Source organism: Erpetoichthys calabaricus, chromosome 5 (genome assembly GCF_900747795.2).
Source record: "Erpetoichthys calabaricus chromosome 5, fErpCal1.3, whole genome shotgun sequence".
Taxonomy (NCBI): domain Eukaryota; kingdom Metazoa; phylum Chordata; class Cladistia; order Polypteriformes; family Polypteridae; genus Erpetoichthys; species Erpetoichthys calabaricus.
The window spans coordinates 157,937,703-157,960,187 of NC_041398.2; the positions used below are offsets into that span (position 1 = coordinate 157,937,703).

The following is a 22,485-nucleotide window of genomic DNA, read 5'->3' on the forward strand; positions in this document are numbered from 1 at the left end:
CTGGGTCTCCACACATCCACTGCTCTCAGCCTCAACACCGGGACGCCGCAGGGTTGTGTGCTCAGCCCGCTCTTCTACACCCTCTACACATATGACTGTGTCTCCACTCACCATAGCAACAAGATTATAAAGTTCGCAGATGACACGACGGTGGTCGGACTCATCTCGGGCAAGGAGGGTGAGCTGGCATACAGGGACGAGGTGGAGCGGCTGTCAGAGTGGTGCACAGTCAATAACCTGCTCCTCAACACCAAAAAAACGAAGGAGCTTGTTATTGACTTTAGAAAAAACAAAACTGACATCCAGCCACTCATCATTGGCGGGGCCTGTGTGGAGAGGGTCCCGGTGTTCAGGTTTCTGGGTATTGAACTGGAGGATGACCTGACCTGGAGCGCCAACACCAAGGAGCTGCTGAAGAAGGCGCAGCAGAGACTGTATTTTCTGAGAATTCTCAGAAAGAACCATCTCCCAAAAAATCTGCTCCTTGCTTTTCATCACTGTTCCATCGAGAGTGTGCTTACATACGGACTGTGTGTGTGGTACGGCAGCTGCACTTCCTCAGAAAAGAAAGCGCTCCACGGGGTCGTCAGGACAGCGGAGAGAACAATTAGTTGTACCCTCCCCACTCTGGAACAAATCTACACTTCCCGATGCGGGCAAAGAAGATGTTCAGCTCCTCTGCCAGAGAAGCGTCTCCCTCAGTGGCCAAGGAGTTGCTGGATTTGTAGCCGGTGATGTGCTGGACACCCTGCCACACCTGCCTGGTGTTGTTGCTCCTCAGATGGTCTTCTATCCTCCTTCTGTAAGCTGCCTTGGCCTCTCGGATGCCTCTCTTCAGGTTCGCTCTGGCTACACTGTAAAGAGCCCCATCCCCAGACCTGAAAGCAGTATGAGGAATGCAAAATGTCTGTATTAGCAACAAAAATGGGAGAGTCCTGGAATACCTTATTAATCAGTGGTAAATGGTTTCAAGCAACATAAGATGGCAGTAGTGTGTAAAACTTACTGATTAGTCACTATGGCAGAATGATTAGTTATTATTAGGCAAATAAAAGCACACATATTTTTGGAGAATACCATAGAGCACCACTTGTTGATGCAAAGTTTTATTGTTGTGCATTTTCTGGCTACTACCCAAAAACCTTCCTGCTTCAGATGATTTGCACATTCAGAGAAGGAAATGCATCCATACATTTTATAAACTGACTTATTCACAGTAGGGTTGCAAGAAACCTGGGACCAATCCCAGCAAGCATCAGGTGCAAAGCAGGAATAATCCCTGGCGAGGGTATTAATCCGTTGCAGGGAAGGAAATCCTTTTCTACAAACATAGCACCAAGGTTCTTCAATAAGGGATATAATTCCAATATGTGTGCCAATAAATCAGACTAATCTGTACTTGAAAACCCACCAGTCAAACACACTAAAATTGCCAGTGCCATGGGCATGCTGACAAAGTACATGTGCAATGCTACTTCATATGCGAATGACTTTAGCTGCAGGTGGAAGCTCCTGTCACACTTTACGCAACTGTTGTTACGGTTCTGCCTTTGTCCAGAAATGGTTTCATAAGCTTTATGACCTTAGTCTCGGAAAGTCTTTCTCCCGTGGGACGACTGGGATCTTTTCCTAAATAAGGAGTGGCATTGCACATGTACTTTGTCAGCATGCCCATGTTGAACAAACACAGGAAGCTCTGCAGTCTACTTGTGACTATATGCTGTAGGACGATAAATAAATATACAGTAGGTAAATAAAATTCAATGTGGCTTTTATATAAGTAACATATAAATGTTTTTCATATAAGGACCATCAAAAAACATAATCACAAACAGAACTATGCACGATACATTGGCAAAATCGGCATGCCCTTCTGTTTCGTTGAAGGACATGCGTGTGCCACTGGTAGGATGACACTCGACCTCTTGCTGCATCCAAACTGTGCCACCTTTTGCCCTTTCGCCTGGTGCAGCTGTGCTGTTCGTATATGTGAGTGGATGTTTCTTGCCGGGAGGGCTTCTGTTCTCTTTCTCCAATGTAGAACCTTCTCATCTTCATCTGAGTTAACCTCTGTTATAGCACATCTAACATTTACAAGTACCATAAATTTACACTGGCTGTTACAGACTCAAATCAAATGAATGTTTTCATTGTATAATAAGCAACAATGGTAATTCTGGGAAGCTCCCGGATTGAACCCACAACCTATTGATTATGAGGCAGCAGTTCTTACCGCTGCACCACCCAAGCGGTGGTATCAGTGTTGTAACCTAACCCGATTTCTTTTTCTTCAGTTATATTCTTGAATAAAAGCACACTTGTTTTGTTATACGTGTACCTTTTGTGAAAGTGTTTATTTGATATTTGGACTTCAGTCTTCACAGATTATACACTTCATGTCAAAATTTTGTAATTAGTGCTATAACATGAAAAAAGTTTCTGTTTTATCTGTTCAACATTTCTTGCCTTGCATTTCCTGTCATCCTACATTTACATAGATCATTATAGACACGGAACACACATGAAATGCATGTGTTCCAAATAATGATATATAAATACGATATATAAATAACGAGCAAAGCGAGCAGGGGGCAAAGCCCCCTAGTTTTCTTAAAAAGAAACATTTGCTACTTCAAAGTGGACATATTTGATAAGTTTTATGGCTTTTCTTCATATTGGGTCTCTGGTGCCCATTAGCTGCATTATTAAATGCAAGAACAGACTAATTATTTTTAAAAATATTTTGAATGAAAATTAATATATATCATGCATAAAGTAATACCTTCAACTTGAAAAATACCAAACTTAGTTTTTAACACAATTAAGGTGAAACAATTATACCAATATCAAGCAGAGTTCACAAACGTAACAGATTCTCACTGGCTTTCTCAAAAACATTGATAGATGCAGTCGTGCGTGAAAAATCTGAGTATTGTCTCACAACATCAGGAGGTGATGATAAGCCTTCAAACAGATAAATCTATAAGGTTCTCATTGTATTGGCAGATGTAAAATTGCAGTTTTACAGGAAGACACAAAAATATTACTCAACAGAGTCAAAGACACAGCACAGATGAGAATGAACATCGGAAAAGAACAGAAAATATGTTTCAATAGAGAGAGGAGGAAATAATACAAAAAGGTATTGTTTAAAAAGAAATCACTCCAACTTTCCATTAAGTGGCAAGCAAGACAACAGTTCACCAAGAAATGCATGTTCTGATCAGTGGTGTAGCTAGCTTGCTGAAGGACCCTGTGCAGTGCCCTGAGGTGGGTCCCTCCTGTCTAGTAAAACTGATTAGTAATTTATTTGCAACTAGATCCTAGGGGCCAGCTGGGCAGTGGTGTCCGCAACTGCAACACTATCAGATCACACGCTGGTGACAAACAAACCGGCTCTCCAAATGGAATTTGTAATAACTTTTTATTTCACTTTATTACAGCTGCTGTAAGTTAGCAAAAATAAAGTAAATTGTGGGAATGGAATGTTGGAGGTGTGGGTAGTAGTAGCAGTACAAAAATATATGTAAGATGTGGACCCGCTTACTTTTCCAAGACAACTTTGTGAAGGAAAATGATTAAAATGTAACATAAGGTAGAAAGTAGAAACTGTTTTGTGCTATAAAATGAAGCAATTTCAGTTTGTAACCAATTAAAACGACAACACCAGTTGACAGGATACTACCAGACAATCAACCTGTTTTACCCAAGTTCTGAGAAAATGGACATTATAAAGTGAGGTGTCAATTGTTCCAAGAAATTTGCCTTGTTGGTAGGAAATTGCTTGGTCATATATATTGCTTGTTTTTCTTTAGTAGTTTCTCCATTTTTAATGTTTTTAGCAGACAGCACCTGATCTGAAGCCGTTGTATCGCTACTTTCAGACTTGATAGTTGCAATCATTTCACTCACTGCACTGTTTGCATAACCTGCTTGTGACCGTTGCGAAGATACACCAGCATCAGCATTCTTAGTTACTACCGCTGGCCCTTCATCAGTTTTGAGAAAAGTAGAAATCTTGGTAAGCTTAGCGTTTTTCAATTCCTATTGCAGGCATGCCTTACGTTTAGCAACACCACTTTTATAATCTTTGCAGGATCCACTGCTACTGGCTGACATGGTGTTGTATGGTGAGAGTATAAAAAGCGTCAAATTGTTAAAATAATCAGAGTTTGCCGACTAACGGGGACCATAACTTAACAACAGAATTGCTATGATTTACCATTTACAAGTTTGAATTTCAAAAACATCAAATTAAAGTACAAAAGTAACAATTATTTATGATAATAATGTATATTTACACTATTCATGTTAAGTCCTGGGGCGGCACGGTGGCGCAGTGGGTAGCGCTGCTGCCTTGCAGTTGGGAGACCTGGGGACCTGGGTTCGCTTCCCGGGTCTTCCCTGCGTGGAGTTTGCATGTTCTCCCCGTGTCTGTGTGGGTTTCCTCCAGGCGCTCCGGTTTCCTCCCACTGTCTAAAGACATGCAGGTTAGATGGATTGGCGATTCTAAATTGGCCCTAGTGTGTGCTTGGTGTGTGGGTGTGTTTGTGTGTGTCCTGCGGTGGGTTGGCACCCTGCCTGGGATTGGTTCCTGTGTTGGCTGGGATTGGCTCCAGCAGACCCCCGTGACCCTGTGTTCGGATTCAGCGGGTTGGATAATGGATGGATGAATGGATGGATGTTAAGTCCTTCAAAACTTCTTCAGTTCATGTCCGCTATGGCACGCCGAAGGTCGCAAAAGTTGGGAATGTACACTTCTCTGCAAGGCAAACTAGGACGTGTTGTGCTACCAATTAGGCTCCGAGCCTCCGAACTCCCTAAATCTAAATTCCTGTAAACTGTAGGCCTGCCAAATACATAATATCATCATGAATTGGATTGGACTTGCCTGGTGATGGTGCAAACATGTCACTGAAACTGTGAGTTAATAATGCAATGAACTGTGCAAGTGATTTAAGTTATTACATTTTTTTAAAAATGTATACAGCCCCAAGAAAATGTTAAGATATTTTAATCTTTCCTCATAACTCATCCCTTCTAATCATTATAAAGTTTTGAGCATAACCTCTTTTGACTTGTACTCTACACATTGTGTTTAAGGGGAGACAGTGGAGATGGTAGACCAGTACAAATATCTGGGAACAATCATTGATAACAAATTACACTTTGATCTTAACACAGTGTTCCTAATTAAGAAACTGCCACTGGTTCTGAAAGTGTGCATTTAAAAATGCTGTCAGTTTCTTCCATGCTGTATTACTTCAGAGCGTCGGGGAGATACCTTTGCTGGTGTACTCCATATCTGACATGAGATCTCTCACAAAATGCATTATATAGAGTTTGTGCTCTTTTGTGAAGATTGTGTTGTGATGCGACATTTTCTATGAATATTGTCCAGCCTCTGACTAGGCATTTTACCTGCTTTGTTGACTATTGGATTATTTCTGCTATTAAGAAATGCAGGGTGCATAATGAATGGCAACTCTTCTGTTATATGCATAAATGCAAAATGAGTTACAGTGAGTGAATTATGTTTCAGATATGATTCTACTAACGTGTACAACGCCTCTCCTTGTCATTATTTTATGTATGGGGATTTCACAGCCTTTCATTAGCTTAAATTGAATAACCTTTTTGTTAAAAAACAAAACAAAAACTGACTCTAGTCTGTAGATAAGCCAAACCCAATTTTTAGGTCTATTTTTTACCCTAAAATTCTTGGCTTATCCACAAGTATATACAGTACCTTACTTCATTGTCACTTATATTATGACAATGGCTATTGGTTCAGTTGGCTGCTGCTGTATACTTAAAAAACACATTTCCATATTGCACACCTTGGTAACGCGGATAATCTCAGCTTGAACATTAATGATCTTACAGCAATCAAGTTTAGTTCAATTTCATTGTACTCAATGATGATTTCAACAGAAAAAAACTGATTAATTAGCAATTTTTAATAAAGATGAACCACCTTTCACTTCATCAGTAGCTTTAAAATTTTGGCTAAAATGAGAGCATTGATTAGGAAAAATAAATGATAAACAAATTCAATCACAGCTGTTAGTCCTTATTTACAATAGTAAAGCCCTTTCTCTTGTTCATAATCCTTATGCAGGTAAAATATTCCAGGACCATTAACACTAGTTTACAAATCACCAATATCTGAACATTTAAACTATGAACATTATGTTTAGTCACTTATTGCAAAAATATAACTAATATGTATTTACAGTACTATGAAAATAAAAATGCTTAAAGATAAAGTCGCTGTATCCATGGGAAAGTTTTATTTTACTCAACATTTAGGACATTAAATAAAAGAAGCTTATCATTAGGGTATATAATGAATAAACCTTATTCTAGCCAAACCCATGGCAAAAGCAAACTAATTGTTTTTCAGTAACAGTAAACAATTTGCAGACATTAAAAATAATTTAGAAATTTCATTCCAGCAGTAAGTCTTTTTGAATGTAATTGACCCTACAAATAATATAAAACTGATCATTTGTGACAGAATGTGAAAATTCTTTTCTTTCTGTAGTTGTTGCTGCACTCCGAAGGAGTACCTGGGTGAAGGCATTTTTTCTTAATGCAATTTCTTTTACGATATGCATTAACCATTTTTATTTTAAGGCCTTTTTTTGGAACTTATAATACAGCATTCCAAAAACAAAATAGCTCTTTATTTAATGTAACAATTAATGCACCATTAAAAAAATGCACCATGCCAAATACAACCCTAAGTTCTACTTTACTAACTCATTGAAACAATGTTGTCACACATGTGTACATGGAAGGCAGCTAAAGGGCTTAAGAGAAGGTAATTCCCAGTCAGACCAGGGGGTGGCAGAGTATACTAATCCTTTCTTTTATCTCCCTATAGATCAAATGCGGGAAATTCCGCCTGGCTCTCATGATGTCAGGTCAGGTTCTGCCCCAGAAAATGTCACTTCCGGTTCCACCCCAGAAGACGTCACTTCCAGAGCAGCAGAAGACCCTGCCTCCTAATGACATAATTAACATATCCCAAGAAGTCGCAGCCCAATGACCTAATTTCCGATTCCAGTCCCAAGATCCCTCCTCTTCCTGGTTTTAAACTATATATCCACCATATTTCCTAACCTATTCAGTTCTGTTGTGGATTCTTGCCTGTAAGACAATTGCATCAAACTTTTTTCTTGCATTAGCAGCCACTTCTCAATAATACTTGACCAAACCTCTTTATTGTGTCAAGACTTGATTATTACCACAATGTATTAATTGTACTGTGACAGTTTGTTTCAATTAAACCATACATTCTGCAAATCTGAATTAAACGTAAATTGATGACATAATCTTTCTAGCCTGAGGAAAAAAATTAGTGTGAACAGGTCAAAATGACAGCTCATATGTCATTTCCGTATACTTTAATGTAGGTTTCTCACAAGAAGTCATACAAAGTATTAAGATGTGTAAACCATTGACAAATTGAAGGTAAAAAGACGATAATTTCTTTAGCCTAAAATGCAATATGGCGGATGGTAAAGCTATGACTAAAGCAGCATCAGTAGCAAAGAGGGACGTAGGGACATACCAATATGTATTAAATTAAAAAGGAGGGGGGTTAGGAATGCACCAAACAGGCTAATAACAATATTAACACAGGCTGCTGTAGCAGCATACTCCGCGTCTAGTATTGTCAGATACCACTATTAATCCTTGAATGTTAACATTACAATTTTCAATAACACGTCTGTAAAATAGAAGGAATCTATCCTTGGGAACCTGAAAAACAAGAGAATCAGCCACAAACAACAATAAACATTGTCCAAGTGCTCAAATTCAATAAAGTCACTAGTAAATCTTCTTGAAAACTGAAGATGGTGCAGATTGATGTGACCTCTGAAGGGTCAGGTTACTTCAGTTGTGGTAGGACCTAATTAGTCTCTCTGACAAAGTAACAGGATAACCTCATTGATTGGCCTGAGGAAGGTCTTAACAGTCCCATCTCTAGCAGTCTTCACTTCAACCTTGCAGACCCTTCCATCATCACTGGGCATGGTATTTACGATGAAACCCAAGGGCCAACTGATCCGATAAGCTTGGTGATCCTTCAGTAAGACCAAATCCCCTTCTTGTAGTTTAGGCATTTGTACTTGCCAGCTCCTGTGGTTTTGTAGAAGGTTCAGATACTCCTGTCTCCATTGTAAACACTAGAGGGCACTGTTGCTCCTCTAACCCAACAGACAGACACTGAGGACACAAGTTAAAAACACCAAGACTCTTTTTATTATTCCTTCTTCACAGTGCTCTCCACCACTACAGCCACAGGTAAACGCACAATATTGGCCACAATTATTCTTTTCTTTCTCTCTCTTTGTATTTCTTTTCTCCTCCACCCCTCCCAGCAAGCTTTGTCTAACTTCCACCCAGCTCTGGCTCGCTGACTGGGTTTAAGGTGGTCCTTTTTATATTGGCCAGCCTGGAAGTACTTATGTGCTTCTGCACATATGGCCTGCCAGTACTTCTGTGTTAGGGGAAAACCTTGTCTCCTATGGTCCTTCCACAGCACCCCCTGGCGGCACCCACAGCACCCAACAGGATTGATGTATAGAACTCCAAATCCCATGGTGCCCTGTGGGAATTCAGGGCACTGCTGAAAACCAGGGGAGCTGCCCTCTAGAGTCTTGGGGGAGGCAGTGCTCTAAAAAAGCTGCCTTCCCCCATTCTTCCATATCCGGGGCATCCCAGCTGAGTTGAGCTGCCGACCGTCACTTACACCATCTTTTCCAGAAACAGTTGGCAAGGTGTACATGTTTCCACTGGCTTTTGTGAAGGTCATGGCTGTCAAAGACTCCATGTGGAGTTGGAATAACCCAATTTTCTGTGTTAAAACAGCAGCTGGGATCAGAATAATGGAAGACTCTGGATATGAAGAAATCAGGCTTCAGGGTATTGAATTGATTATAGCTGTCACTTCAGCTAGGAAAGTAGTTAACACCTTGTGAGTCAAGTGATAAGGGTTCATATCAATTAACATGGAATTCAGTATCCTCTGCATGAATGCTATGAAGTGCTCTTTCATCTCTGATCGGTTCTTCAGTGTTCTCTTCAGTGAAGCAAATCTTGACACCACTTGCTCACAATTATTTGGAAGAATGGGCCTTGGAGTGCAGAAGGGTAATGGAGTTACCCAACTGTTAAACCTATCCTTACAGAATTTCTTGTCCATGATTTTGATGAACTCCTTATCTTCAATAGAAAGAAATAGAAATATTGTAGTCACTGGTGGTCTGGAAAACTGTATGACCAAGGTCATCTTCAGGCATAACCATACTGAGCTCTTGCATGTTATCAAGCATCTCTGTGTGCGGATTTGGTCTCTTTTTCACAAAATAGTGGCATGGGCATTGCCGGAAGTAAGAGGCGTGCCCCCTTCCAACCACATTTGTCTTGAAAGAATGGATGCTACAGGGTCTGTGAGTTTTATTTATGCAGACATTTCCCACAATGACCCAGCCTAAATCAAGTCTTTGGGTATAAGGGGCATCATTAGGGCCATTACACTATTGATGTACCTTGTGGACTCTTAGAATGCCTCTGCCCAGCAAAAGCAAGATGTTAGCATCCTTGTCAAGAGATGGGATACAGCTGGCTATATGCCTCAGTTGAGGATGACAACATGCTGCTTCAGGTGTGGGAATCTCCTCCCTGTCACTTGGTAAATTATCACATTCAATCAGCATAGGAAGTGGAAACTGTGTTCCCTTGCACCGCTTCCACAATAAAACCATTAGCTCTTTTTCCTGTAGCATTCACAAGGCCTGCACATGTGTCTAGGGTATCGGGTGAAGAGTTCACTTTTAGATTGAACAAGTCAAAGAACTCCGGACTTGCAAGTGAACGTTTGCTCTGTTCATCTAAGATAGCATAAATTTTAATGGCTTTCTCTGGTAGTTCCTTGTGGAACACCTTTACAAGACATATTTTGGCACAGGAATTTCCACAAAGTCCTTCTCCAGATACCTAGGACATTTAGATGATACTGGCCTTGGCACTTGTTCAGAGCTCTCCCCGCCATGCCTGAAAATGGTGATAGAGTCCTCTTGGAAATCTGGATGGAGAGCAGTAACATGCTGGTCACTGCCACACTCACAGCATTGAATAGAGGCCTTACATTCTCTGGAAAAGTGCTCTGTTGAAGCACAACACCTGTAGCAGATTTCATGCCTTCAAAGAAATTCCTTGCGCTCTTGTATAGGTTTCTCTCTGAAAGCATGACACTTCTTTAGGGAGTGTGTTTTTTATGTATTGGGCAGTAGTGGTTGGGATTGTCAACTTTCTCTACTGTCTCATCCTCACTTGCAGTTGATGTGTTGTCTGAGATTCCTATCTTTCGAACAGAAATAGTACCCCTTAAGTCCTTATGTCTAGTACTCAAGTTTTCATACCTCACGGTTATTGAGATTGGCAACATGTACTTTATTCAGTGAGAAGCTTGGATCATTTTTGGCAAAAGGTGGAAAAAGGTGGAAAAGAGACTTGATGTTGCTGTTTGTAATTGGAACACACCAAAGTCCAATTCTCTTGAAGATAGTGTGGCAGTTTTACCATTAAGGGGTTAACACCATGAGCAGTATCTAAATAACTGATACCAGGAAGATGTGGATCTGTTTTAGCAATTTCAAGTTCAAGGAGAAGGTCACTAAGTTCCAAAACCATGTGGTCATCTTTGTTGGAGAGTTTAGTAAAGCCCTGTAGTTTTTTGAATATGGAACACTCAATGACTCGAGAGCTTCCTGTGGAAAGCATACCCCCGGACACAGACAGACAGACACCAGAATGTCCAAAACACTTCTTTTTATTTCCTTTACGCACCACAATGCCTTCTTCCAACACTCTTTTTCTCCTTTCTTTCTTTTTCTCTTTCTCTTTCCGACCTCCTCTCCCCTCCTCACAAGCTTCGTCTCCTTCCTCCCAACTCTGGCTCCGCTTCTGGAGGGAGGCGGATCACTTATATACTGACCCAAATGAGCTCCAGGTGCTCCCCTGGTGTGGCGGAAGTGTCAAGAGAGCCCCCGGAAGCACTCGGGTGCCCCTGGGAATTCTTCCAGCAGCACTTCCTGGTGTGGCGGAAGTGCTGCCATCCAGGACTTCTCAACTGTCTGGATGCCCCCTGGTGGTGGCCACGTCCTCCGGTAGGGATGAGTGTCCCAGCTCCAGTCCAGTGGCCCATAAGCAGACCCAGGCGGCTGCCCCCTCGTGGCCCAGGGGAGGTATTGTCCAGCACGGGGATGGTGGCTCTGAGGCTTAGAATCTGCGCTGGTATCCCGAAGGTTGCCAGTTCGAATCCCTGTCACTGCCAAAAAGAGATCCTACTCTGCTGGGCCCTTGAGCAAGGCCCTTAACCTTCAATTGCTCCAGGGGCGCTGTACAATGGCTGACCCTGCACTCTGACCCAAAGGGGTATGTGAAAACTAACAAATTCCTAATGCAAGAAATTGTCTAAGGCGAAATAAAGAACAAAAAAAAAAGTGTTTTTTTTTTCACTTTCATTCTCTCAGTCACGATCACAATACATGCTACATACCCAGCACACACATCCCCCCGCCCCCCCTTCCCTTGGGGTTTGACACTGTTAGTTTTTGTTTAAAACTTGGAATAACTGTAGATGTGAGTGGTGTTTGAAGACAATGGAACTGGAAAATCTCTGATCTGGATGGATAAAAGCTGACACACAAATGCTGGTGAATCTGCCTTTTTGGTATCTCATTGTCATTTATTCAGTTTTATTAAGTGTTCCTGCTTACATTGAATTAGTATGCACCTTATCGTCCTAATGTCAAAGCCGCACTTGCAACAAACAGAAACATAGGTATAGAGAGAGTTGAGAGATATAGCAGAGTTGAACTCAGATGATGATGAGGGTTCTACATCGGAGAAAGAATGCACGTCACACTTTTGCCATCGTTGTACTTTGTATATAAAAGCCAAATTGAATGTTATTTACCTATTTACCATTATTTAATTACTTACTTCCTACAGCGTAAAGTCACAAGTAGACTGCAGAGTTTCCTGTGTTTGATCGACATGAGCATGCTCAAAAAGTGCATGTGTAATGCCACGAAAAATGTATGCTGACACTTCAGTTCTCAAGCAATGGTACTAGAGTGCAGTCAGACTTCATTTTTGGGCACATACACCGTCCAGATCTAAACACTAGTGTGGAGAGTTGGTCGCATACTGAAGAGTCTATAGCTGCAGGTGGAAGCTGCCGTCGCTGTACTGTGTATATAAGCCAGATCGAAACCTATTTACCTTGATTTTTTTTACTTATCGTCCTACAGCGTAAAGTCACAAGTAGACTGCAGAGTTTCCTGTGTTTGATCGACATGAGCATGCTCAAAAAGTGCATGTGTAATGCCACAAAAAATGTATGCTGACACTTCAGTTCTCAAGCAATGGTACTAGAGTGCAGTCAGACTTCATTTTTGGGCACATACACCGTCCAGATCTAAACACTAGTGTGGAGAGTTGGTCGCATACTGAAGAGTCTATAGCTGCAGGTGGAAGCTGCTGTCGCTGTACTGTGTATATAAGCCAGATCGAACCTATTTACCTTGATTTTTTTTACTTATCGTCCTACAGCGTAAAGTCACAAATAGACTGCAGAGCTTCCCATGTACATATACAAAGTACATCGATGGCAAAAGTGTGACATGCATTCTTTCTCCGATGTAGAACCTTCATCATCATCTGAGTTCACCTCTGTTATAGTGCGTCTTTATGTGAAAACAGCAGTGTCACATTGGAGGGAGCATGAACGTGACTGGGAGAATAAAACTGAATAAAAAAAAACCAAAGCTAACCTTTACAAGTACAATAAATTACACCGGCTGTTACAGACTCAAATCAAATTTATGTTTTTATTCTAAAATAGTAAGAATAAGAGCAGCTCACTTCTCAAAACTGAGTCATCTGGGGTCGAACTCGCAACCTTTTGATTACCAGTCAGCAGCTCTTACAATTGCACCACCAAAGCGATCGTATTAAAGACGTGTCAATGTCGCAACCCTTTTTCTGCAGTTAAATTCTTGAATAAAAGTGTACTTGTTTTGTTATACTTGTACATTTTGTGAAAGCGTTTATTTGATATTTGGCCATCAGCCCTCACACATTATATGCTTCATGTCTACATTTTGTCAATTATTACTATAACATGAAAAACATTTCTGTTTTAACGATGTGTTTACATAGATTGTTGTAGACACGGAACACACATGAAATGTATGTGTTCCGAATAATGATATAGTATTTACTTTATACAACTCTAAGCAACTGACATGCAGGTAAACAGACTTGAGCTGAGAAAACTTTATGCGGCGGTGGGGGATGTGATAGCAGGCTACTTGCTGCTTATCAACACATTTACAAGACCAAAGACGTTGATGGAAAGGTGTTAAGGGATTTAAGGTGGGACAGATTTACGAGTTTTTTCGTAGGTTTTGGTAATTCTAGTGTTAATTGCTCTGGGTTGTCACTGGCATCATCAGCAACGGCAATGCAATGAATAATTTTGCTTCATAAATCTAAAAGTCTGTTAGACATTTCTGTCTTTGGCTTTCAAAACCTTCTCTGACCTTTAAAGATGGCTTAATTGTGCATTTAGGTTGGCAGATAGTTCACCCTCAGTTCCAATATCATCTTGAGGTGGGAGTAATTACCTTTTGGTTTCTGGGATTCCAATTCTAGTGAATATGCCGACTCCTGCTGAGACATACTGCAGTGAGGAGTGCTGTGTGAGTTTCAGCTGGTTTGGGTTGAGCTGAGAGTGAGCATGCAGGGATCACGGAAAGTTTGGCAAAACAGCGGGCAGCAGCGTGACGCAAGAGAAAGTTCCAGCTCCTTCGCTGCACAGTGAGTCAATAAACAATTAAATTTGTGGAGAGCCCTTCAACTGCGTGGAACTTGAAAGTAAAATTCCTAACTAAACTGAACAAAGACCATCCATCCATCCATCCATCCATCCATCCATCCATCCATCCATCCATCCATCCATCCATCCATCCATCCATCCATCCATCCATCCATCCATCCTCTTCCTCTTATCTGAGGTCGGGTCGCGGGGGCAGTAGCTTGAGCAAAGATGTCCAGACTTCCCTCTCTCCGGCCACTTCTTCTAGCTCTTCCGGGAGAATCCCGAGGCATTCCCAGGCCAGCCGGGAGACATAGTCCCTCCAGCGTGTCCTGGGTCTTCCCCAGGGCCTCCTCCCGGTTGGACGTGCCCGGAACACCTCACCATGGAGGCGTCCAGGAGGCATCCTGATCAGATGCCCGAGCCACCTTATCTGACTCATCTCGATGCGGAGGAGCAGCGGCTCCACTCTGAGCCCCTCCTGGATGACTGAGCCTCTCACCCTATCTTTAAGGGAGAGCCCAGACACCCTGCGGAGGAAACTCATTTCAGCCACTTGTATTCGCGATCTCATTCTTTAGGTCACTACCCATAGCTCATGACCATAAGTGAGGGTAGAAACATAGATCGACTGGTAAATTGAGAGCTTTGCCTTACGGCTCAGCTCCTTTTTCACCACGACAGACCGATGCAGAGCCCGTATCACTGCGGACACCGCACCGATCCGCCTCTTGATCTCACGCTTCATTCTTCCCTCACTCGTGAACAAGACCCCGAGATACTTGAACTCCTCCACTTGAGGCAGGATCTCGCTCCCAACCCTGAGAGGGCACTCCACCCTTTTCCTGCTGAGGACCATGGTCTCGGATTTGGAGGTGCTTATTCCCATCCCAGCCGTTTCACACTCAGCTGTGAACCGATCCAGAGAGAGCTGAAGATCACGGCCTGATGAAGCAAACAGGACAACATCATCTGCAAAAAGCAGTGACCCAATCCTGAGACAACCAAACTGGACCCCCTCAACACCCTGGCTGCGCCTAGAAATTCTGTCCATAAAAGTTATGAACAGAATCGGTGACAAAGGGCAGCCCTGGCGGAGTCCAACTCTCACTGGAAACGGGTTCGACTTACTGCCGACAGTGCGGACCAAGCTCTGACACCGGTTGTACAGGGACCGAACAGCCCTTATCAGGGGGTCTGGTAACCCATACTCCCGGAGCACTCCCCACAGGATTCCCAGAGGGACATGGTTGAACGCCTTTGCCAAGTCCACAAAACACATGTAGACTGGTTGGGCGAACTCCCATGCACCCTCCAGGACTCTGCTAAGGGTGTAGAGCTGGTCCACTGTTCCGCGACCAGGACGAAAACCACACTGTTCATCCTGAATCCGAGGTTCGACTATTCAACGGACCCTTCTCTCCAGAACCCCCGAATAGACTTTTCCAGGGAGGCTGAGGAGTGTGCTCTCTCTGTAATTGGAACACACCCTCCGGTCCCCCTTCTTAAAGACAGGGACCACCAGCCCGGTCTACCAATCCAGAGGCACTGTCCCTGATGTCCATGCGATGTTGCAGAGACTTGTCAACCAAAACAGCCCTACAACATCCAGAGCCTTGAGGAACTCCGGGCGTATCTCATCCACCCCCGGGGCCCTGCCACCAAGGAGTTTTTTGACCACCTCGGTGACCTCAGTCCCAGAGATGGGGGAGCTCACCTCCGAGTCCCCAGGCTCTGCTTCCTCATTGGAAGGCATGTTAGTGGGATTGAGGAGGTCTTCAAAGTACTCCCCTTACCGACCCACAAGGTCCCGAGTCAAGGTCAGCAGCGCACCATCCCAGCCATATACAGTGTTGACACTGCACTGCTTCCCCCCCCGAGACAAAAGGGACCGGTAGGACTCCTTTTGCAGCTTGACAGCATCCCTCACCGCTGGTGTCCACCAACAGATTTGGGGATTGCCGCCACGACAGGCACTGACCACCTTACGGCCACAGCTCTGGTCAGCTCTGGCCCATTTGGACTCAATGTCCCCCACCTCCCTCGGAACGTGGTCGAAGTTCTGCCAGAGGTGGGATTTGAAGCTACTTCTGACAGGGGGTTCTGCCAGACATTCCCAGCAGACCCTCACAACACGTTTGGGCCTACCAGGCCTGACCGGCATCCTCCCCCACCATCGAAGCCAACTCACCACCAGGTGGTGATCAGTTGACAGCTCCGCCCCTCTCTTCACCCGAGTGTCCAAAACATGTGGCCGCCCCAAAGACAGCATTGGAAAAATAAACTGTAATCCTCGTTTGAGTCGTCCTTAACTGGCTGCATTTAAAGAATGCAGTGTTTTAGGTATAACAAAGACAAGTACTTAAGGCACAGTCCTTTGCTACTCACCCCAGAGTAACAAAGGTATGCGTATATATAACAGTCTTTTGATTAGCCCCAGGCTTGTCACAATCACGCTTCAGAAATTCGTCCTTTTACTATTCAGTCCCTGAATGCCATAGTAGCGAGGCTTCTCTCCTAAGACCCAGTCCGTCCAGAGTGTGCATTGCCCTGTTGGTTGTAGTGAACATGGACAGATAAGCTTTACTCACCAAGAAAGCCATGGCTGAGAATCCGCATAATTTAATGTAGATAGATAGATAGATAGATAGATAGATAGATAGATAGATAGATAGATAGATAGATAGATAGATAGATAGATAGATAGATAGATAGATAGATAGATAGATAGATAGATAGATAGATACTTAGGCATCTGGCAAGAAGTTATACGAAGTATTAGGACGTGAAAACCATTGATAACTTGAAGGTAAAAAAGACGCTAATTTCTTTAACCTAAAACACATTATGGCAGAAGGTAAAGCTATGACTAAAGAAGCACAAGTAGCAAAGAGGGAGCTAGGGACATACCAATATGTATTAAATAAAAAAGGTGGAGTGTTTAGGAATGTACCAGACAGGCTTATAACAGTATTGACACAGGCTGCTGTAGCAACACACATACCTTCACAATGTCTACAGTCCACTGTATATTTTGCAGTCTTCCTTCATGTTCTGAGGTTGAGTAAAACTAGTAAAGAAGGCAGAGCATTTGGCTACCAAGAACACCTATTAGAAAAGTCCTATTGGTCTCAGCATTTAAATCATTGCTGAACACACATTATTTTAGCATAGCTTACTCTAATCTGAACTATGGTTGAATTGCTTCATATTTTTCTTTTTAAACATCCATCCATCCTTTTCCAACCCGCTGAATCCGCTTTTCAAACATACAGCTTTTTAATTAATTATTGTAATTGTTCTGAAATTTCATTACCAGTCATTTCCATCTTGTTTCTCTTCTCCGTGTCCATTGTTTGCATACAGTTTGACCATTTTCAGATTGTGGCTAACATAAGGCTGTTTAAAGTTATTCTTAAAATAATCCTGTACATATGTAAATATCTATGTTTTGCATTATATTTCTTTTTTGATATTTTAAAATTATGCTTGCACTGAAATTGTATTTCATTTTATACTTGTAATTATTATATGGGAGTTTGGGCTTATTAGTGTTTTTTTGAATATTACAGTTTTGAGTTTAATCAGATGACACATTTATCATTGTTTTAATAAAAAAAGGCAAACATAATTTAGTTGATTTAACATCTTCTCTGCCATTTCTATAAAAAACACAGAAAGTATTTAGTTTTATTTGTTGAAATAATAATAATAATAATACTAATAGAATAGACTGTCTTTCCCTCAAAGAATTATAATTTATACAGTAGCTGAAAACTTAAGATAAAACTTTTTTTATATAAACATATTAATTATATTCATTCACTCACAACTTAAGGCTTAAATGCTTTCTGAATCTGACATATCATTTGATCATTTAACAGAAATAATAAGGGAACATCATCTTCACATCTCTTCACTGCTACAAAAAAGTGAAAAGGTGCAGACATAAAAAACAAAGTGTTAATTATTTTTAATAATGTACCCAGGAAAGGGAAAAATAATGGAAACTTAAAATAAAAAAAAAACTGAACACAAAGAAAATTCTGATGTCTCTCTCTAAGCAACAGTCTTAGCACTTTATTTCTTTTTTTTTCAGTTCTGTTATGGTATGTAAAACATGGGATATCAGACAGGCAAGCTTCTCTTCTGTTTGTGATGTCCACAGCCTCCATTCTGCCTGATGCAGCTGGTATTATACAAAGGATTAATAGTTAAGGCAAATTCAGCCACAGTCTCTGGTTAGAGTAAGTGATTGAGTATGTGACATCAGGGGATAGGCTTCATGGGGGCATGCAGACAAACTGCCTCTAACTCAGTAAAATTATGTAAAATTGCTGGAAAAGTTATGTTATACAGCATAAGCTTGTGTGGGGTGACATATCCACATACCCCTCTCTGAAGGACCATGCTAAAGTTCTCACCTCTCAACTCTGGTCTATCTCTTTAAACTCTGAATTTTCTTTTTCACACCACTGGCTCTCACTCTCCTGAGAAGATTTCTTGAAGTATATCTACATTCCTTTTGCTACACTAGTACCACTCATGCCCACAACTTCCTAACAGCAGAACTATACTTGATACAGTTTTAATCTGATTAACATAAGGACTCCCTTTTGTTTTCACAGAGATTGCTCCTTTAGTAAATGGGAGATAGTTGTTATAACTAACAGCCTCATAACATTTGTGCATAATTATTTGAATTTATTTAAAGGAACTCTCAAACTGGTGACACTTCATACTTTTCTTCTTATTGAATACATTAAATAAAATAATGGTAAAAGTCAAACATCTGAACAAAAAGAAGTATGTATAGCTTCTTACCTTGTTGAACAAAGGAGCCATACACAAACCACATGGAGTTATAGAGCGTTGTGGATGTAACAGATCCCATTTGCAGACGAGGGGGGTTAAACCAGTTCAGCAGATAGACTAGTAAGCCAACCAGTAGGACAGTACCAGCTATGCAGGCCCAAAGAGATAGATCAAATGGTGCTAGGCAGGCAAACATGTCCATTGTCCTTTCAGCTTTTTTTAACAGCACTCCAACTGAGTAGTCCATATAACGACTAGTGAAGTCAACCACATTTTCTCGGTCTGGGGTAATGGTTAAAGCTGAAATTCCCACATCAGCTCTCTATTGATAACAGAAAAAGACAAAGTTAAATAAAAAAAAAACACAGCACATGAATATGTGAAACAATATTTTATGCACAGTACAGATGAAAATTAAAAACTAATTGAGTTTACCAAAATTTTCTTCATAATAAACATTGTAATTGTTTCTGTTTTTATAAAATATGTTTTAAGGCAGATAGGACATAAGCCCTTAAAATGTCTTAAGACTGGAGTTATTGTTTATGTTACTTATGTTGTGTTTATTCAGTGTGTCTTCAAATTTCACACACTTAAGTCCATGAGTGTACCATCTCTATTCAAATATCTCTAAAACACATGAATGCATTGTGTAATTTAGTGTTCTAAAGTACAGACAATTAAAGGTATTATACATTTTAAGCAGGGGGTATCTAGACATTCTTTTCACATTAAATAATATATACTGTCAACCAGATTTTTGTTTTCACTTTTAATTGCATTTGGGCTGCATGGATACTGATGTATTTACTGTAATGGCTAAAGTATTTCTTATAGTATACTGTAAAAAAGAAGAACAATACTGGAATGTGTTCTAATAATTGCTTGCAGCTAATAGTTAGACATGCCTAGGGGTGAGAGGTGGTTTGGGGCACAGACTCCCCAACAAAAATTACCTGAAAGGAGAAGTGAGAGAGAAGATGGAAACAGGAACTGTGTTTTAAATGATTTGTGAGGATTCAAAGTGCAGGATATACCCCACCTAACAGAAGATAACCTTTTTTGAAAGCCCCTGTGGCAGCTATGCCTAGTATATGTTTGTTTCCTTTGTTACTTTGAGCACTCCCTTTGATCAACCAGTCCTAGTGAGAGATTTGAGCAATAAAAGTACCCCTCTTGATAAAAGTCTTGGCATTTTTCCAGGGGTGGACACAACCATTTCCTAAAATGCAGGTAAAAATTATTTAATATATATCTTTTTTATTTTCTGATGTACAGTGTTGACACATGTGGCTTTTAATGAGACAGTGTTATTTTTTTCAGAACATGCTATGTGAATATTAATTATTATACCAAAGGTGACCAACAAAAAACATAATTTAGTTTGTTTTGTTTACTTCACAATATTGTGCAACATTCACCTGAACAATTTTAGCAGATAGGTAAGTAATATCTTTATCAGTTGTGCAGAAACTACAAACAGTACATTTTGCCAAATTGCAGACAACAGGAACCTGGTGTTGGAACTGGGAATACTTATCACAGCTATCAGAGAGGATACCAGTTCAGGAAGTCTTTGCTTTAACTACTTCATTTTATATTTTTTTAAAAGAACAATAAAAAAAAAACAAAATAAAAAGATGAATAAGTTTATATATCTTTATATATTTAAAATCCAACGTCTGTCTGTTTGTATGTCTGTCCACTATTCACAAGAGAACTACTTAACGGATTTATATCAGGTTTTTTTCTAGAATTTGCTTGAACATTCCTGTTGATTTTGTGAGTTCTCTTGTCACAATAAGAATCATAATTCACTTGCAGGAGTGATATATTTGTGCTAATCCGAGACAGAGGCTGTGGGCTGAGGGGAGGGGGATGTGTGACGTCAGGAGTGGGGAGTCGGTTTACCTCTTTGTTTTGGACTTGCCTCTACTTAGCTAGCAATATCTTTTTGTTTATTGATTTTTAAAGTTTGTCCTCTTTCACTACTACACAGGCGTAGCCGCGGGGAATGGCTAGTTATTTATAAATGCTTCCATTCTCATATTGGATACAAAGCATTAATACAAAATAAAACATTTGAAATCAAATTTACTATTAATAATATTTTGAAACAATACTCCCAAAAATAATATTTCTTATATGTTACTTAACCCATTTAGTTTGTAGTGATAGCAAAGAAAAAAATTGAATGTCATGTTTTCATGTAGAATGAGAGAAAATGTTTATAATATAATTGAATGTAATGGCAACACATGTTACAAAATGGCAAATAAAGTGAAAATGTCCATGGTAAAGAGAAAACAATTTTCACATAACTCATGTTGCATAAGCCACATGTCTGTTTTCTAGTCATATGCTCAAAAAGGGCAAAACACATTCATTTTTTGCTAAATTATTATTAATACTTACTTCTGAAAAAATGAGCATACAGCATAAACAAGAAAGGCACATTCACATAATGCTGTGCTTTAGATTTGAAGATTAATTACTCAAGAGTTGTGTTCTTCAATTAGAGTTAAGGTGAAAAACATATATACTTGTTCTCTCATTTTGTCATTGCTAAGTTTGGTCAACAAGTAACCGGGTCAACTATTTTCACAAAAAGTGGATTTATGCAGCACATATAACTTTACTTGTAATCGTGGGAATGAATGCAAAATACTTTTAGATAGATAGATAGATAGATAGATAGATAGATAGATAGATAGATAGATAGATAGATAGATAGATAGATAGATAGATAGATAGATAGATAGATAGATAGATAGATAGATAGATAGATAGATAGATAGATCTTTACTACTGCTAACCGACATTACAAATACTGAGTGATACCCTATGGTTTAGCCAATGCACCAGTTTTTCAAATCTTTGTTATTGACATCTTTAAAGACTTTTTGTTTTAGCATATAGTGATGCATTGTTATATTCTCAAAGAATTTCAAAATACATGAAGTAAATTTCAAGGAAGCCTTATAACATCTAAAGTCAAACATCTGGAAAAATAGATAGATAGATGGATAGATAGATCTTTATTGTCATTGTCACTTTTACAAAGGAACAACGAAATTGAAGGTGCAATCGACTGTGAGGAATAAGAGTTAAAAAGACAAAAAGACAAGAAGAGAAAAAATAATAACAAACCGAATAGTAATAAATATACAAATTGCACTTGTTGACTTAAGGTCTATATTGCACATTGGTAGAATAATATGGAGCAGTTTTATTCTGAGTTCAGGGCCATGATTGCTTTCAGATAAAAGCTGTTTTTAAGGTGGTTTGTCCTAGTTTTCATAGCTCTGTATCTCTTGCCCGATGGCAAAAGCTGGAAGAGGCAATGACCGGGATGTGATGAATCCTGTGAAATGTCAATTGCTTTTTTTCGGCATCGGGACGTGTAGATTTGTTCCAGAGTGGGGAGGGTACGACCAATTGTTCTCTCCGCTGTCCTGACGACCCTGTGGAGCGCTTTCTTTTCTGAGGAAGTGCAGCTGCCGTACCACACACAGTCCATACGTGAGCACACTCTCGATGGAACAGTGATAAAAAGCAAGGAGCAGATTTTTTGGGAGATGGTTCTTTCTGAGAATTCTCAGAAAATACAGTCTCTGCTGCGCCTTCTTTAGCAGCTCCTTGGTGTTGGCGCTCCAGGTCAGGTCATCCTCCAGCTCCATACCCAGAAACCTGAACACCGGGACCCTCTCCACACAGGCCCCGCCAATGATGAGTGGCTGGATGTCAGTTTTGTTTTTCCTAAAGTCAAT

General features: G+C 40.5%; 1 protein-coding gene across 2 annotated transcripts in view; it reads right to left on the bottom strand.

Moving 5' to 3' along the window:
- grid2 (glutamate receptor, ionotropic, delta 2) overlaps positions 1–22,485 on the bottom strand; it is a 2,355,570-nt gene that overhangs the window by 300,751 nt on the left and 2,032,334 nt on the right. For both annotated transcript variants that reach the window (XM_028802162.2, XM_051927734.1), the window contains one exon: positions 18,725–19,037. In XM_028802162.2, the coding sequence (XP_028657995.1) occupies positions 18,725–19,037 (313 nt within the window). The remainder of the gene's footprint in view (positions 1–18,724; positions 19,038–22,485) is intronic.